A 12,716-nucleotide genomic window follows, 5' to 3' on the forward strand; every position below is an offset into this window, starting at 1 on the left:
ATTATTCCGGTCCGACGGTATATGGTATGGGGTCGGTGAAGGATGGAAGTTCAGGAGCAACGGGACATTTACGCATCAGCCTTTCCATGCTCTTCTTTGTGCTTGATTTTTATGTTACGTCAAGCATTTCTCATGGAGCTAAAGCTGCTGGGCTGGTGGGGAAAATGTGCGAACAGACGCTACCATGTCATGGAGCTAAAGCTGCTGATCGCAAAAGTGGCTCAAATTTTCTGAGTCGTCGGGTATTGCAGGTGCTGTTGGCCCCAGGAAAAAGTCAAAATGTTTCTTTGCAGAGACGATGGTTTCCATATTGTTCTTAAGGTGAGGTCCGTTCTCGCGTGGCAGAAGATGCTTGGTGCAATTCATGAGGCTGTGCCATTAAATGCCATGCCATCTAATACTCATCGGATCATTTGATTGCCTGTCTCTTTCCAGTTCCCACATTTGGAGGAGGGAGAGTATAGAAGTAGCACTCCATGATATTTTAGTCTTGCTTCTAAGAAGAAGTACTGTCTTCATAACATTACTCTTTCCTACTTCTGAGATGCAACTTGGTTTCTGCTATCTTGGAATTCACACTTGCTGCATCTATCAAGCTTTGGCTAGGCAGTGCAATTTGGACATGCATTCAAAAGGTGCCCGAGTTTCAAGTGCTATAGGATAAATTTCGAAATATTATCTCTTCTTATGACAAACTCTTTATTATAATTATTGCATGAATGCATACCTGGGTATCTTTTCACCAAAGAGTCCGAACTGTATCTTTCACGCGAAAGAACTGGTGATCTTCTTCTGTGACATCGGCGATTGGATCGTGCTCCGCACAGATCTCAAAGCACTCTTAATCTTTGCATCTATCAATTTGTGCATATCTCAAAGCAACCATTACACAATTCATCGGTAGATTCATGCAAAGAAAGATGAATTCTTATTTAGCATGAAATATACAACCCTGTCTCTCAACCAAAATGACAATATGATGTTGAAAACTTTAGTTAACCCTATGATCCAACAATACTGTGACAGCAAATATGTTACCCAATAACCTTGTAGCCTTATTCCAATTGGAAAGAAATGCAAGAAAGGCTTCCAATTCCCGAGTAGATGGTTATTGTTGTGGTTCAAATTTGGCCCGAGGGTGACCATGCCGGAGGAGTCGAGAGAGCTGCCAGCTGGAGCAGAGAAAATAGAGCCACCTCCCATGGGACGACGTTCCTGCACAAAGCCTCACCAGTGGTTTCGGTAAAGGCTTCCGGCACTCAAGTTAGAGTAGATCTTAATTGGTCAAAAAGTCTCCTAGGTGTTACCCGATGGAGCTATTTATAGTCCCCGTAAAGGTGCCCAGGTGGCGGAGGTATGACCCATCCTCATCATGCGAGGAGATGGATTTTAGACAGATGGCGCGCAGCTAGAGCTTGCTTGAGGCGCACGGCATAGGCCATTCCTGTGACCAATAAAGCGTTCATAGGTGTGGCAACATATGGTTCTTGATTGATATATCGTGGCGTGGCTAGCAAGCAAAGCATGGTGCGGTGAGGCTGCTGTAGGGCATGGCTGCAGCATGTAGACGATGAGATCGGCCTTCTGAGGTCGGCTCGATCTTCTGAGGTTGGCTCGACCTTCTGGGGCCGATCTGAATTGGGTGACTTCATGCCAAAAATAGGACGATCTATTATATCTCCCATGAGTCATCATGCCAAACGTATCACTAATGAGTTTTCTTTTTATTGTCTGATAAGTGCAGAAAAAAGAAAAAAATCAGGAACCGGTTCAATAAAATCAAAGGTTCGAGGGTCGGTTACATGTAGGTTCTTCTGCAGGTCAAACTTGGAGGATAACCTTCTCTCTCTCAACGTATTTAAATTAAAAAACCAAAAAGAAGACAACGCATCCTCTATCCTCCTCTCGATCCGCCCTCTTGTTGAATGGTTTCCCTCGTCCCTCTCGCGAGGATCGCCTCGATCCCGGGGGCGAAACCCTCTGCCGGCCGTCGGAGGGCCAGGCCAAGGGTCTGCGTCTGTGGGCGAGTCAAAGACGAGGAGGAGAAGGAGAGGGTCATTAGGGTTTCCGACCCTCTTCGAAGGACCGGCCTCTCCCCGCTCTTCTCCGGTCCCCTTCTACCCGGCGCTTCCTCCTCTTTCCCGTCTCCTTCTCCAACGCAGCAGCAGCAGCAGCGCGACGGCGACGAGGATAAGCAGAGATACTATGTGAATATGGGCTACGCGATCCGAACCCTGAGGGAGGACTTCCCCGATATCTTCCAGAGGGAACCCAGATTCGATATCTATAGGTTTGTCGCCTCCTCTACTATGAAAAATTTGATCTTTTTGGTTTTTTAAGCTTAGTTTTTTGACACTCGCTGGGTGATTCCTGTTTTCTGCTCCCTTTTTAGATGCCATCAATTAATATTGTGAAATTAGAGGTACAAGATTCTTGGTTCTTGAGTTCACCATTGAGGAAAAACCAAAAAAAAAAAAGAAAAAGAAAAAAGAAGGCATGCTAGAATTAGTCAATATGCTTTAGAAGCGTTGGAGTTGGCAATTTGGAATCTTATGGGATGGTTTGGGATGTACGAGAGCGGTGAAATCAAGATGGATTTTTGCACCGCCAATGTAAAGTAGCAAGCTAGATGACAATAGTTAATTGAACAGACTCTGCAAGTTATAAAACTAGTAATCTGGAATCATAAGAGGCGATGCATACCTAAGATAAGGTGCCCTTTGATTATAATACACCTATGGGAACTGTTGGTGGAAAAATGGACCACCCCACAAATGTAATTATAGCACCCAAATCCATCAGCAAGCTCGAGCTCATTCTAAGTGATCGGGCTCTTCCGCTCTCGAGCTCATCCTAAGTGATCGGGCTCTTCCGCTCTCGAGCTCATCCTAAGTGATCGGGCTCTTCCGCTCTCGAGCTCATAGACCAGAGAGCCGAGACCAGAGAGCCGAGACCAGAGAGCCGAGACCAGAAGGCCGAGACCAGAGAGCCGAGACCAGAGAGCCGAGACCAGAAGGCCGAGACCAGAAGGCCGAGCACAGCAGGCCAAGCCCATGCCTTAGCCAAATATCCAATTTCCACCTAACCCTCTAAGGGACCTGACAACTCCACTACAACCTGCCGCTATCCCCAAGCCATCAAGGCATAAGATCTCCGCAGGTATTCGGCACGACCTGCCATTGCATGAGACCCCCTCAAGTCTCCGATGCACTCAGTCATTTAATGAACACGGCCCAAGACGATCTCCGGATCACTGAACCATCAGAGCGTATGGCTCTCCCTGACCGCCGATTCATTCGGTAATAAATGCACTTACCATCCACGGACCCCAGGCCCACCACGGCCGGCGGTTCAACCACTTCAACAGGTCCGATCGATCGTGACAACTCTCTGATTCCGGTCTGATCCGGTCCCGTTCTCCATCACGCCATTAATGGGCCAAATCGTGCCCAATTATTACAGAACGGGACAAACCTACTGTCACCTCCCAGGTAACCGAATCCTCCTATAAAAGGGAACCTGGGGGGAAGAGGAAAGGGGGACAAAAACGGGAGGAAAAACCCGAAGCCGGAGAGAACCCTCCTAGACCGGGTGGAAAGAAGTAAACAACACAGACAATTGAGGAAACTGATCCTCTTGATTTTATCCAAATATTCTCTCTGTCTTCTCCACATACTCTCTTCCCCGCTCTCTCCACATATTCGCCCCCTCTGACTTAGGCATCGGAGGGCCGGCGCCGGGGAGCCCGGCCACCGGCTTTTTTGCAGGACAGGACAGGACTGGACGCACCACCCCTCTTCGGACGCTCCCACGCCCCACGGTGGAGGACGCAGCCGACCGGCGCACCGCCGTCCGCCCCCTGCAGCAGCGGAGCTCCTCCTTCCTCGGCTTCGCGGCGGCCCCTGGGTCCAATTTCCAGCAACAGTTGGCGCTAGAGGAAGGGCCCGAGTTCGCTGCCATGAAGCTAAGAAGCAAAGGGGCTTCCAATGCCTCTCGACGTCCTCCACCTAGCCCGGAGCGTTCCGTCCGAAACCCATCACCTCCGACCGAGTCAGTTCATCAAGTTCGGCCGGAGCAGTTTGATGCCCTGGTGCAACAAGTGCAAGCCTTGGCTACCGCTGTCCAAAGCTTGCAACCCAGGGGCATCCCAACGGCACCGCCTCCTCCGGCTCCAGTTCAACCGGAGCCCCCTACAAGCGGGTTTCCCCTTCGAGTATCATGCTCCAAGTCCCAAACGCTCAGTCCAAAATTCACCATCAAGATCTCCGATAGATCAAGTTCCACAAGTCCAACTCGAGCACTTCGATGCGCTTGTGCAGTAAGTCCAAGCGCTAGCTATTTGCAGCCCAAAGCCTGCAACAAGTGGAGGCCCCTCCTGTGCCGCCTCCACGGAATCATGTGAAGCAGAGGAAGAAACTTTCTCCTGACTCCCGAGCCATCTCGAATCAGGCATGGCTCCCGCTGCAACGACGTATGTGGGGGCAACCAGTGAGAAGTAGTAGTCCAAGTCTCACGTCAACGAGTTGGGGGGAAAGAGAAATAAAAGCTGAGGTCTGGAGAAGGAAAGTTATGGAGCTTTAAAATGGGATTGTAAGCCTCTGTGACAAAGGGTACAGCCCCATTAAATCCCATTATCCTTCCAAGTCTTCTGTCTTCCGGCAGCAAGCAAGAAACCAGCATGTAATCCCTCCTTACGGGCGTAAGTCCTTGGGACGGCGCCCGCGACATTGCTCCCCTTTCAGAGCGTCGCCATCACTGAAGCCCCCGTCGAGCTCATGCAGACCGAGCTCAGAAACCCGAGCGCAAAACACCTAAAAAATCAAGCCAAAGAAGGCCGGTGCCGAACCAAGTCCTGAGGGACTTCGAAGCTCGAGAGCTATCAAAATATCTCCAAAAGGTACAGGACGCCACTTTGGCTTCAAATAAATTCAATATTTTATCTATTTTCAGGTTAGCCAACGAGCTCGGCTCATTCTCCTACCCTGACCACGGTCAGGATGCCCTGAGACGTCAGGATGCCCCAATATATTGGGATGCCCTGCCACAACGGGATGCCCCGATTCGTCGGGATGGCCCGAGACATCGGGGTGCGGTCTTAAGTGACCAGACGAGCTCGGCTCGTTCTCCATCGGCTTCCACCGTCGAGCTCGGCTCGTGCTCCCCGACTATGAGTTAGCGGTCCTCTCTGACCGGACGAGCTCGGCTCGTGCTCCATCGGCTATGAGTTAGCGGTCCTCTCTGACCGGACGAGCTCGGCTCGTGCTCCATCGGCTATGAGTTAGCGGTCCTCTTTGACCGGACGAGCTCGGCTCGTGCTCCTACCCTGAGACGTCAGGATGCCCCAATATATTGGGATGCCCTGCCACAACGGGATGCCCCGATCCGTCGGGATGGCCCGAGACGTCGGGATATGAGTTAGCGGTCCTCTCTGACCGGACGAGCTCGGCTCGTGCTCCATCGGCTATGAGTTAGCGGTCCTCTCTGACCGGACGAGCTCGGCTCGTGCTCCATCGGCTATGAGTTAGCGGTCCTCTCTGACCGGACGAGCTCGGCTCGTGCTCCTACCCTGACCACGGTCAGGATGCCCCGAGACGTCGGGATGCCCCGAGACGTCGGGATGCCCCGATCCGTCGGGATGCCCCGAGACGTCGGGATGCCCCGGCTATAGGGACGCCCGAGACGTCGGGATATGAGTTAGCGGTCCTCTTTGACCGGACGAGCTCGGCTCGTGCTCCATCGGCTATGAGTTAGCGGTCCTCTCTGACCGGACGAGCTCGGCTCGTGCTCCAGCGGTCCTCTCTGACCGGACGAGCTCGGCTCGTGCTCCATCGGCTATGAGTTAGCGGTCCTCTCTGACCGGACGAGCTCGGCTCGTGCTCCTACCCTGACCACGGTCAGGATGCCCCGAGACATCGGGATGCCCCGGCTATAGGGATGCTCGAGACATCAAGATGAGTAGCGGTCCTCTCTGACCGGACGAGCTCGGCTCGTGCTCCATCGTCTTCAGCCAACAAGCTCAGCCCGCTATTCTATTTTTGGATTTCTCTGCCGACGTCCCCAAATAACGGAGTCCGAGCAGAGAAGCGTCTTCAGTCGCCTCGGCGCAAGGACGCACACGGTACAAGGTACCCATTCATTTAATGTCTTTACATTCTCATTTATCTTTACTTGGACTTTTCTCTGCCGACGTCCTCAAAGAACGGAGTCCGAGCAGAGAAGCGTCTTCAGTCGCCTCGGCGCAAGGACGCACACGGTACAAGGTACCCATTCATTTAATATCTTTACATTCTCATTTATCTTTACTTGGACTTTTCTCTGCCGACGTCCCCAAAGAACGGAGTCCGAGCAGAGAAGCGTCTTCAGTCGCCTCGGCGCAAGGACGCACACGGTACAAGGTACCCATTCATTTAATGTCTTTACATTATTTTATTCTTGGACTTTTCTCTGCCGACGTCCCCAAAGAACGGAGTCCGAGCAGAGAAGCGTCTTCAGTCGCCTCGGCGCAAGGACGCACACGGTACAAGGTACCTATTCATTTAATGTCTTTACATTCTCATTTATCTTTACTTGGATTCTTCTCTGCCGACGTCCCCAAAGAACGGACTCCGAGCAGAAAAAGCGTCTTCAGTCGCCTTGGTGTAAGAACGCTCACAGCACCAGGACGATCGATGACTGAACTACTTCCTTCGCCCGAGCCAAAAAGCAGCTCGGACTCGGAAGTCGGGGGTAGTGTTGGTGGAAAAATGGACCACCCCACAAATGTAATTATAGCACCCAAATCCATCAGCAAGCTCGAGCTCATCCTAAGTGATTGAGCTCTTCCGCTCTCGAGCTCATCCTAAGTGATCGGGCTCTTCCGCTCTCGAGCTCATCCTAAGTGATCGGGCTCTTCCGCTCTCGAGCTCATCCTAAGTGATCGAGCTCTTCCGCTCTCGAGCTCATCCTAAGTGATCGGGCTCTTCCGCTCTCGAGCTCATCCTAAGTGATCGGGCTCTTCCGCTCTCGAGCTCATAGTCCAGAGAGCCGAGACCAGAGAGCCGAGACCAGAGAGCCGAGACCAGAAGGCCGAGACCAGAGAGCCGAGACCAGAGAGCCGAGACCAGAAGGCCGAGACCAGAAGGCCGAGCACAGCAGGCCAAGCCCATGCCTTAGCCAAATATCCAATTTCCACCTAACCCTCTAAGGGACCTGACAACTCCACTACAACCTGCCGCTATCCCCAAGCCATCAAGGCATAAGATCTCCGCAGGTATTCGGCACGACCTGCCATTAATGCATGAGACCCCCTCAAGTCTCCGATGCACTCAGTCATTTAATGAACACGGCCCAAGACGATCTCCGGATCACTGAACCATCAGAGCATATGGCTCTTCCTGACCGCCGGTTCATTCGGTAATAAATGCACTTACCATCCACGGACCCCAGGCCCACCACGGCCGGCGGTTCAACCACTTCAACAGGTCCGATCGACCGTGACAACTCCCTGATTCCGGTCTGATCCGGTCCCGTTCTCCATCACGCCATTAATGGGCCAAATCGTGCCCAATTATTACAGAACGGGACAAACCTACTATCACCTCCCAGGTAACCGAATCCTCCTATAAAAGGGAACCTGGGGGGAAGAGGAAAGGGGGACAAAAACGGGAGGAAAAACCCGAAGCCGGAGAGAACCCTCCTAGACCGGGTGGAAAGAAGTAAACAACACAGACAATTGAGGAAACTGATCCTCTTGATTTTATCCAAATATTCTCTCTGTCTTCTCCACATACTCTCTTCCCCGCTCTCTCCACATATTCGCCCCCTCTGACTTAGGCATCGGAGGGCCGGCGCCGGGGAGCCCGGCCACCGGCTTTTTTGCAGGACAGGACTGGACGCACCACCCCTCTTCGGACGCTCCCACGCCCCACGGTGGAGGACGCAGCCGGCCGGCGCACCGCCGTCCGCCCCTTGCAGCAGCGGAGCTCCTCCTTCCCCGGCTTCGCGGCGGCCCCCGGGTCCAATTTCCAGCAACAGGAACAAAGCCGCATTAAATTTTTGCACCAATACTTGTCAGGTTGCAGGTTTCGAGAATGGAAGTAATGCTCTAGCATGGACCGATTTTTGTTATTGGGTTTGTTGAGAGTTTCAGATCTGATTCCAGCAATCAAATATATGCAAATTCAGATTTTTCAGCATTTGTAAATATTTATGCTGTAGATTGAGCCCATGACATCTATAGGCGACTAGACCTTGAAAAAGAGGGAAAGAAGAATCATATTGAGAAATATACAGCATCGAGTTCGCTTTAAAAAACAGAAATCTCTTTCCTTTTTTTTTTCCCCTAATGGAGGTGAGAGCTTTTAAGTTCTCTCCATAAGATATCTAACTGATACACTGTGTTAGATGAATCTCTCCTACTACTAGAAACAGAGAATTTAACGGAAGAGAATAAGGCAAAATATGGCATTCAGTCATATGAGACTTCTGAATTTACATGGGCGTTTTTTGTTTATTATTTTATAAACAACTGGGTGAAAGGTTGCATAGTTTGGCTTTTTCTCTTTTTTAAGTTTTCGGTGCAGACATCTTGGCCATGTCCTTATCAAGTAATTTATCTTTGTAATTAGATGTTGATGTCTGGTTTTCTAAGTTCCTATCGTCGATCCTCATAACACATGTACTCAACAAACAATTGTATGAAGAAGAAGGCCCTGATCAATGTTAAACTTATTTAAGATCGAAGTGCCCTTCATGAGGTCACTCAAAGTACATGCAGCGAGAATCCAGGACCGTATTCAGGAAAGTATAAAACACATTTTGAAAATTAGTTTTTCCAGGAAAAGCATGTGTTCCTTTGATCCGAAAGTGTGAGTGTGTTCAGGCTTTTTAGTCATTCAGGTAAAGAACAATTTTTTCGTCAGGTTCCATTTGTCTAATAATCTTCTATTCCAGTTTCAGTGAATACCTTTAAATCAAGTCGAACAATAATTCTTACTTTTTTCTCAACCAATGAGTTGGTCCTGTAGGTTGAAGTAGAGTAAGTTTCAGACGATTATTCAATTTTATTTGAGATCAAGGGCCTTATTTCAGTGCAAGGGGATAAACTTGGAATCATGAATGTACAGCTTTACTTCAGATCCTCTAAGCACTATGTACATATTGAAACTTGATATCGCATTATAACTTAAAATGCCTTTCCAAATCTCTCTGAAGATACATAGTTCCATTGTCAAATTATTTTCCTATTCAACATATGGGCCGTTTTGGAATACCAGGGATGCTAAGTTCATACCAGAATGCCAGAGTTGGTTGCTTATGTGTGGAAGGTGTCACCTTCAGGAATCTGTTCATGCTTTGCATTCTTTGATGTTACATTTTCGTCTGTTTTTGTTCAAAAAACACAATGATAATGTGAGGAAATTATACTTAATGCTATTCTAAGATGCTTCTACTTTCTTGTTCAGAGATGATATTGTCTTCAAAGATCCTCTCAACACTTTTGTGGGCATTGACAACTACAAACGAATTTTCTGGGCACTGCGACTCAATGGTCGTATTTTCTTCAAGGTCCTGTGGATTAATATAGGAAGCATATGGCAGCCAGCAGAGAACATTATCATGATCCGTTGGATCGTTCATGGCATCCCCCGCGTACCATGGGAGAGCCATGGTCGCTTTGATGGCACCTCTGAGTACAAGCTCGATAAGAATGGAAAGGTCTTTGAGCATCGGGTTGACAATGTTGTTCTCAACTCACCCACCAAGTTCAGGATCTTGTCCGTAGAGGAGCTGATTCGATCACTTGGCTGCCCATCCACTCCAAGGCCAACTTATTTTGAGACATCATTATCGAAGGGCATATCGATCACGCCATTTCTGTTGAGATTCACATGGGTAAGATACTATCTTGCATTTTACCTAACTCTTGCTTGGCAATGTGTCGCAAAAGATTGACTTAAGTTTTGGAATCTAAGAAGCTTCTCAATTTTTGCCCGAGTCATATGATTGTGAAGTTAATGTTGACTAGTTATTAGCATCATTATCGGTGCATATTTGTACATAGGATGTAATGTAGATCTTGTTGTATTGTTCTTGTTCTACACCAGTATAGGGAAGAGAGAAATACAAAGGCCTACATATGGAAGTTGACATTTTCAAAGCTGTATATTCAGATTTTCCAATAAGAAAAGCAGTATATTTTGGACATGCCTTTACACCTGTTTTGACATCATCATCAGTTAGGTTGAGATAAACTGATATTCATGTATAAACTGTTTGTTTCTTTTATTCTTGAATTGAAGCAGGTGTCGTCTTACTGCCAGTTACTAAATTATGATAGTTTCAAAGGCAGCGGTGTATCAGGAACATTGAACCTGTCATATATATATATATATATTGGTTGGTCTTGTTGCCACGAAATTCTTGCTTGGATGGATCTCTCTCAGTTTGCAAATAGAGACAAAGCTACTGTTTGTATGTTTCGCTTGGAGTGGCTCATGGAAACATAAATATGTGAGCTCTCAGGTGAAATTGGCAATGTATTTCAGGTGTGGAGTGGGCATATTCTGTGCACAGTTCCAACCTGAATATGCCACTCTCACCAACCCTTCCCGGAGTCCTAGCTGTTTAACTCTTTTCGTAATTAGCCACTACATAACTCTACCATGGGGCTATTTAGAGCTCTATGGTTGAAGTTGAAGTTGTACTGCAAGTTGAAGTTGCATTGCAACTTAAATTGCAGCAAGTAGACTTACAGAAAAGTATATTTCTTGTGTTTGAAAGAGTTTGGGAAAAAGAGGCTATTTTTTATGGACATTTCCTCGAACATCTTATGATACCTGATTTTAGCATTCAATGTAAATGGAAGTTGTAGGCGGAGGAAACGGCTGTGGGCCTCCCGTGGGTGATGGGGCTCCACAGCTGCAGGGAGAGACTTGAGAGTGGGGTGGGGTGGGAGGATTAGAACGGAAGGAGGGGACATGAGAGCAGGACAAGAGAGGAGTGAGGATGGAAGGAGGAGGAGGATACAACTTCAACAACTTATCTTGCAGCCACTCCGACCCTAAGATAGATTTAAGTTGCAGTCCAATAAACAACTCAACTTATTGTGCAATTGAAGATTCCAGTATCCAAACAAACGGGCTAACTCCTACCTGCAACTTATTTTCGGTATGCTGCATATAGTATTATTAAGTGCGATTTAGAAACTACTTCCCTAATCTGCTACTTTTAGCAACCAGGTGCATACAATGATTGGAGGATGCAGCGTCCGGGTATGTAACATGAAGCCATTGGGCTGTGACCTAATCCTCGGTTTTTTAAAGGAGGAATAAACAAGGAAAAAGACTTGCTCAGATTATGGGATAGACTTGTGGCATGCTTGTTGCAGGCACGTTATCTATTAAGATCATCTTTCCGTGTGAAAAGAAATACCGCAACCCAGTTCAAGACGGGGATCAGGAGGGTGCTATTAAGATCAATGCAGTGATAATGGTACAAGACGTCAAGAAAATGAAAATCTCTTGATGATTGCAGCTCCAATCGTGATGAGGCTTGCAGCCTTGTAACTTGTTAAGCATAATGTTGTACCTATACGTCCAAGAGCGATTTGACATGCAGAAGGGAATTGCATGGCGTCATAAGGCAATGCTAGGTGTCGAAAGAGGTCAATGGTAATATCAGATTTGGCATCTACTTAAAATTTATGCTAGTATCAAGAAGATAATTTTCTTTCGAAAAAGTACCAAATAAAAAAAAAAAAGGTACCAAGTAGATAGTATTGTACAATCACCCCAATCAATGGTAACAAACTTGGAAAGGGAAATACAATGGATGATGAGCTTGCGTAAACATTTCATGTGAGTTTTGTTTGCTCAATTAGGATTCGATGGATGGCGGCATGGCCATCGGATGCCGTATTCCCTTTTCCTCTCCTAACAACAGCTGACCCAAAAGCATTTGCATTGTTTGATCTATTTTGATTACGCTAGACTCCGATCGTTTCCTATTGTCATAATAATACCACAAATTCCTTGGCTGAGCGATCGACTGCCCATCTGTGTACATGCGTTTGTTTCCTAACTCTCCTTTTGGGTGCGCGCGCATGTGTGGTGTGTGCGCGCGCGCGCGCGTGAGAGAGAGAGAGACAGAGGAAGACCGTATCTATCCCATTGCAGAGGTGATTGCAATCACTAATTAGGGCAGATAAACATTAGAAGAAATGATATATCAAGCCATCTCATGCTTCACTTCGCGCAGGGCTTGAAAAAATGCCATTTATAAATAACGTTTGTTAGTGATGCACCTCCAAATCGGCCATAGCTCACCAAAAGAACCAGCCAATTAGAATTTGCCACGGCACCAACACGTGGTTGATCAAGAGCTATCACTTGGCTGGCCCAACGTCGTACTGTTGAACTTGCATATTATGAGTTTTCCATAGTTGGTCGCATCCTAACCCGAGCTTCAGTGATCACCGAAATTCTAGTGATGTAACAGGCGAGATGTCATTTGCGTGCAAGACATTCAACTAGGCTGTACCTAGGCTAGTCATTTTTGGGCGACCCATGTGCCCTAATTCTTTGGTGGTAGGTAAGCTCCTTCACCCAGTTAATCAACAAAAGAGGGAAACCCAGGAGGTGAGTACACACAAAACACCTTAACATACTAAGAGAGAACCTCCTTCTATTTTCTGAGCACCATCCTAATTTAGATATCAAAAAGTCCCCCACCGGATA

General features: G+C 47.8%; 1 protein-coding gene across 1 annotated transcript; it reads left to right on the plus strand.

Moving 5' to 3' along the window:
- Positions 1–1,859: 1,859 nt before the first annotated feature.
- Positions 1,860–10,193, plus strand: LOC103718540. The gene is made up of 2 exons (XM_026809054.2): positions 1,860–2,290; positions 9,444–10,193. The coding sequence occupies exons 1-2, from the start codon at positions 1,926–1,928 to the stop codon at positions 9,931–9,933; spliced, it is 855 nt and encodes a 284-aa protein (XP_026664855.2). The 5' UTR covers positions 1,860–1,925; the 3' UTR covers positions 9,934–10,193.
- Positions 10,194–12,716: the final 2,523 nt, after the last annotated feature.

The sequence above is a fragment of the Phoenix dactylifera genome, chromosome 8, assembly GCF_009389715.1.
Source record: "Phoenix dactylifera cultivar Barhee BC4 chromosome 8, palm_55x_up_171113_PBpolish2nd_filt_p, whole genome shotgun sequence".
NCBI lineage: Eukaryota > Viridiplantae > Streptophyta > Magnoliopsida > Arecales > Arecaceae > Phoenix > Phoenix dactylifera.

Coding starts and splice junctions, on each gene's coding strand:
- LOC103718540 (XM_026809054.2), top strand. CDS start 1,926: ATGGTTTCCCTCGTCCCTCTCGCGAGGATCGCCTCGATCCCGGGGGCG. Junction 2,291..9,443: donor CCCAGATTCGATATCTATAG/GTTTGTCGCCTC, acceptor TTTCTTGTTCAG/AGATGATATTGTCTTCAAAG.